At 51.2% G+C, this 5,938-nt stretch overlaps 1 protein-coding gene across 1 annotated transcript in view; it reads left to right on the top strand.

Moving 5' to 3' along the window:
- Window positions 1-5,100, top strand: part of LOC102842652 (protein FAM169B-like) — a 46,497-nt gene extending 41,397 nt beyond the window's left edge. Inside the window, exons 8-9 of the mRNA XM_006870701.1 lie at window positions 2,750-2,881; window positions 5,030-5,100. Coding sequence (XP_006870763.1) covers window positions 2,750-2,881; window positions 5,030-5,100 — 203 coding nt within the window. The remainder of the gene's footprint in view (window positions 1-2,749; window positions 2,882-5,029) is intronic.
- The last annotated feature ends 838 nt before the right edge of the window (window positions 5,101-5,938 follow it).

Raw genomic sequence — 5,938 nt, 5'->3', positions numbered from 1 at the left:
GTGTGAGTATACAGTGTGTGTACACACATGCACAAAGGTCTGTGCCTCTTACTGTGTGTACATGTGTACAGTGTGTGTACACATATACATGCACAGATACACATGCAGGTCTCTGTTCCTTAATATGGGTGCATGTACATGTATACAGTGTGTGTACACACATACATGCACATATACGCAGGTCTCTGTTCCTTAATATGGGTGCATGTACATGTATACAGTGTGTGTACACACATGCATGCACATATATGCAGGTCTGTGTTCCTTAATATGGGGTATGTACATGTATACAGTGTGTGTATACACATACATGCACATATATGCAGGTCTCTGTTCCTTAATATGAGTGTATGTACATGTATACAGTGTGTGTACACACACAGGTGTACACACACAGGTCTGTGTGCCTTAATATATTTGTGTACACATATACTATACACACATGTATACACACACAGACACACACACAGGTCTGCATATGTAACATCCACGATTCACTGTGGACATGATTTGGATGTTGTGGGAAATCAAGTGTGGGTCCACACTTGATTGGATTGTAGGCATTAACATGTAACCATGTTAGAACCGTCTGGGAGCCTGTTTCCATGAGTCCTTGTTGCTGCGGTGGGAGCTGTTAGCAGGCACTGATAGTGCTGATGGCTAGAGGCTGTTGTGGAAACTGAGCAAGAGGAAGTGAGCAGGGAGGTGTGGTCTGCACTCAGCCCCGCCCCAGGTTCTGGCCTCCTGAACAGAAGGAGTAGCCCGGGCCCTGCATTGCCTACTGCCCACTGAACACAGCTTGAGAGCCAATGCCCAGAGCCATGTCCTCTGCCTCACCTGCCTATTTTCCACCGAAGGTCTAGTGCTGCAAGAGGCTGGCTATGGGTCTTTAGAACCACTAGGGGGCGTAGAAGGAGCACTGCTTTCCTTCTTAAAGCATACACACAACCTTATGGGACCATTGATGTAGACACGATTGGACATTACCCAAATGGACGTGTTATGTGACACATGCCTGTTTAGATAAAGGGAGAGAGAAAAAGATAGAGTTCCCTCCTATGATTGTGGGGACCAGCAGGTCTAAAAGCCTTAGGTCAGGTGATAGATACGTTGGAACACTGGTGGGCGGTGGACTAGAAGTTGAGGTAGGATGTCTGTGGCACAGTCTTCAGGGGAGTCTAACCAGTGATAGATGTCACTTTCAGCTGATTGGATGAGGCACACCACATGATGGAAGGCACTGATTGTAAATCCAAGGGGGTTTCAAAAAGTCCGTGGAAGAGCAGGGCTGAAAGATAATGGGATGACTCCACTCCCTTTCTGAAGCCCCTTCAGCAACATCAGGCTAGAGTTTGACCAAACCACAGTTAGGACAAGTTGAAACACGATTGGCCTCAACTTCCATGAAACACACTCACCCTCACTGTCTTCGGTCAGAGGTTTGGGGCCTTTGCTTTGATGGGTGTGGAGAGACGTTAGGAAGGCAAAGACACTGATAGTGTTCTGAAAGGGTGAGGAAAAGTGGGTGAAAACCTACATTCCTGCAGTGGCTGGAGGTGGGATTCTCTTCTCAGATGCCTATCAAATGCTGAGCTCCCCGGACTTACTGTGAAGGTCCCCTGGGGCTGCCGGGCTTCCAGGCACTGGACGGGTGCTCTCTGTGCACACCTCCGTCCCCTCTTCACAGTGGCACAAGCAGACAGACACCAGTAAGGACACCTCAGCCTCAGTTTCTCTGGCCAGCACTGCACGTGAAGACCCCTCCAGGGGTCCTGGGGATCCCCACAGCCTGTCCTCTGAGGGGCTGGTGTTAAATCACACTATTCCTCTCTGGGGTGTCAGTGGTCCAACGGAGGGTCCAGGGGCCTCCACAGTCCCCGATGGTGGCTGGATGTGGAGAGTGAACAGGTATAGGCAGGCGTGCCCAGCCGTGTCCTGGTGGCTCCACACTTGATTGCTTGTAGGCATTAACTGAGCACAGCCCTTCCCTTCCTACCCCGGCGGAGGGGTTCTCTTTCAACCACTTCCTGGTGTTACAGGGCAGGGATCTGCAGGCTCCAAAGCAAGTGCTCACACCGGGTCCAACTGCTCCCTCTAGGCCAGACCCTGGCTTGCGGCCCATAGCTGCTCTCCTGGGGTGTGGGGGCAGCGTGCATGTCCTCAGACTCTGTTCACAATGCTTTTTGAGGTATGAGGAGGAGCTGGGGCGGCAAGGGCTGTGCACAGCTCTCTTCCTGCTGCATTCTGGCATGGAATCCCAGGAGTCCAAGCATTCAAAATGTGGGACTAGTCGTCCCTGGTAGGGAGTTGTGTTTGTCAGGACTAGTGGGCACGTGATAGTTAGTACCCAGGGCTGCCAGCCTGGGTACTACCTTCTCAGAGCTTGGAGTTGTGCTTGTGGCCTTCCAGCTACATTCTGGATCCTGAAAGTGTTAGAACAGGCCTGGTGGTGGCCCATCCAGCATGCTCTGGGGCAGCTTCCTGGGCACTGGAGGCTCGGTGGTGGGCAAGGATCCCTGGAGGAGGCTTCAGGGGAGAAGAAGGGCTGGGTGAGGCCTTGGGAGGGGAAGGATAGTGGACAAGGTGCAGGGGTGCTGGGCAGTGGTGAGGAACAGGATGGTGTGGGTGTGCTGAGACTTGGAGCCGGCAGCTGGGCAGTGTCCAGTTTAGCTAGTTTCAGGGACTGGAGGCCTCCCGTGACCTGGGACACACAGGGTCTCCCTGATTCACAGATGTATCTTGCTCTCAGTCTGTAGGAAGTTCCTGTTGGCCTGTCCGGAGGAGCGGGGGCGCCTTTGGGAGGTGGAGCCCCCAGGAGCCTGGGGCCAGCGAGTCAACATCTGGCTGAAGAACCAGCTTCTGCAGTGCCCACTCCCAGAAGGTGAGTAGGAGGGAGACGTGTGCTTCCGAAAGCCCCTGGATGGTGGCTGCTCACTGAAAGGCTGGAACTTCAGAAGAAAGGTGTGGACGTGGACTTCTGAGAGCCACTGGGGGCACTGTGGTGCGATGTGACACACACAGGGTTGGCGGGGGACTTCTGAGAGCCACTGGGGGTGCTGTGGTGCGCAGTTCCGATATGACACACACACGGGGTTGCCATGAGCCACCTCCAAGGCAGCGGGTGTTGCTGCGAGGACAGAGAAAGGACTATGGCTGGTGCAGGACGGCGTGCTCTCCAGGTCCCTCCTGAAGGAACCTCACCTATGATGCTTAGGAAGACCCCACCCCCAGTCCCACAATTAGGATGGGCAGAGGAAACAGGTAAGAGCATGCAGTTTTTGTAAGTCATGAAAACATGACTTTCAGCAGGTAGAATATGTTCAGAGGTTTAAGGTGATGACCAGTTCTCTCTGCTCCCGGGAGGGAACGACACGTGTGTCCCTGGCCCTCTGCATCCTGTGGCCTTTCTTCTTTCTCATGGCTGCGTTCTTGAGAGACACCAGGCTGCCCTCCAGGTGGGGCACTTCCGTGACGGAATGTCCATGAGCTAGTGGGCTCTGGATGTAGATCCCTGACGGAGGAAGGAGAGTGGGGAAGCCTCAGGGAGGTGGGGGTGGGAAGTCCCGCAGACAGCCGGAGGGAGCCCAGGGCACGAGGCACACTTGTCCTTGGGTTTTAGGGACCATTCCCAGTGTTCTTTCGGCTTCCTCCACATGGGTGGGATGTCTTCCTCTCTCAGCGCTCAGTTCCAGACCAGGGTGAGGCTGGGAGTCATGGAAGAGTCTCACACTTTCAGGAACTGTCCCGGGTCAAAGCGATGGCTCTCCCTCTTCCACCAGCGTGGCGTGCCATCGCTGCACTTGCGGGGGGGGCTCACTGGGGACCGAGGGGCAGGCCAGGTGTTGGGCTTTCTCACCACGTGGTGGTGACAGCGAGCATGTCTTAGAGCTTACGGGGCGGTAACAATGCTAAGTCTTACCTCTGTGGGAGCTCTCAGCTTGATGGATCTTTACAGATATTAATGGGGTGATCCAGCTCCCAGGAAGGGTGGCCCTACCGAGACTGCTGAGTGACTTTCCTGTGGCATTTTGAGCTGAAGTAAGGGAAGCTGTCCCAGGTGGCCCTGTTCCCCGGCTGGAAATGGAGGCGGGAAAGACCACCTGATAGAATGCGCAATGGCATAGTCTGGGGGTGGGGAGCAGGGCGAGGGGGTTCCCACATAGCTGGGAGATGGGGGTCTTGGAGGAGATTCCACTAGGGTTTGTTTCAAGAACTGTCTAGTCAGAGGAAATCAGATACAAGATCTGCCATTTCGACTTGCTCTGAAAAATTCCAAAATGAGGGCATGTGCTCACAGAATGTTCCAGAAGCATGTTTGAGTCTTTTGAAGGAAAAAGGGGCATTCTTACAATTAGGGTATAACTAAATTACTAAAACGTTCTAATTGTTTTGCTTTTAATTCTAAGTTCTGATGCCTACGGTAAAAATGCAGGGTCTTTTGTTCGAGCTGCAAATCCAAATGGAACACTTGCTTATTGGTAATAAAGGAAAATGTTATGACTTTCCATTTTACAGTTTACTTACAAAATCACATAAATTAGCCAGATCGACCCTTGTTTGGCTTGGCAATACCTAATGGAAAGCAGTTACAAATGCAGCGCTCACTGACACGGTGACTTTTTTATGGCGCACGAGGCTGAGAGTAAGGATGTGTCAGCTAGTGCTGCTGGAATTTTAGATTGTTCCCCCAAGTTCTGAAGCTGGGACTGCCAACTACCACCAGTGTTCTGCAGTTTCCCCGTTTCCTATGTTTGTCTGTGGAAATTATCAAGTTTTACCTGATTAGAAATTTCCCACAGGTCACCAAAAACTGCAGATTGTGGAACTTTCTTTTCCCTGGAGACATCACTGCTGTTGTCATTAGCTGCCCCTGGCTCGTGGAGGCCCCAGGCACACGTGACCCATAGGGTTTTCATTGGCTGGTGTTGGGAAGAAGTAGATAGCAGGACTCTCTTCCTAGTCTTTCCTGGTCTGGAAGTGTCACTGAGGTCTGTCCAGCATCATAGCCAACACAGGCCTCCACTGACAGGTGGGGACCTAGGAGCGGCACTGGCTGAGAACTCATCCCCTCGTGGGAAGGTGTACTGCCGCACTCACTAGGCCACCTGATTTCATTTTGTTTTTAATTCTTGGAGTTGCTGCACAGGCTTGCTCTGTGTGTAAAGGTCTACCTTGGTCCTTTAGTTTCTGCCTGTTGTCTTGGAGGGTGGCAACCATCTCTTGTCTGCAGGACGACAACAGTAAATAAGCCCAGAGGAGCAGATGACTTTTCATGGTCTAAGCTCAGGCTGGGCAACCCTAGAGCATTTAAAAGGCAAATTAGCCTGCTCTCCTTTCAAATGCTCTAAAACCATGTTTTAAGACAGTGTCATTTGTGGCCTAGGCCTTTTAAGGTTGGCCTGATCCTGGTTGTTGATCTATCTGTGCCGTATAATGACCCCAGAAGTATTTACAGGTTCTTCAGGCCATTTGTGAGAAGGAGTTTGTGGGAAACTTTCTTCCTACACTCAGATTCCTACAAAGTCTTTGAACACTAACCAATAGGATAATTCCATTTGATGTGGCTTCTGAGCCAGCTAGCACACCCTCTGAGTCTCTACTGAGGGAGATGAAGCTAGATATGCCAACAGTGAGACATTCTTTTATAAAATTGTTATTGGGCAGCAAATCATGGCACCCTACTTAAAAACAACAAAAAAGAATCCTGTATTTTTCTCATTCCCATAGGTCACAGTTAGGGTTTATTTTTGAGATTAAGACCAGGTGGGTTGTACACAGAGAAGTGAAGAACTGAGGCAGAGAGGTGGGATTATTTTTAAGAAGTCATATGCTTACCTGATAGCTTTCTAACCTTGCCTCACCTGTTCTGGTGGTTGCAGGACAAACGTTCCCTAAAGAGCCCAGAGCACACTCTCCATTGTTGTTGTGAAGGACAGTC

Source organism: Chrysochloris asiatica, unplaced genomic scaffold (assembly GCF_000296735.1).
Source record: "Chrysochloris asiatica unplaced genomic scaffold, ChrAsi1.0 scaffold00148, whole genome shotgun sequence".
NCBI classification, from domain to species: Eukaryota; Metazoa; Chordata; class Mammalia; order Afrosoricida; family Chrysochloridae; genus Chrysochloris; species Chrysochloris asiatica.
Note: the sequence above shows the minus strand (reverse complement) of the source record. Positions and strands in the feature narration are given on the sequence as shown.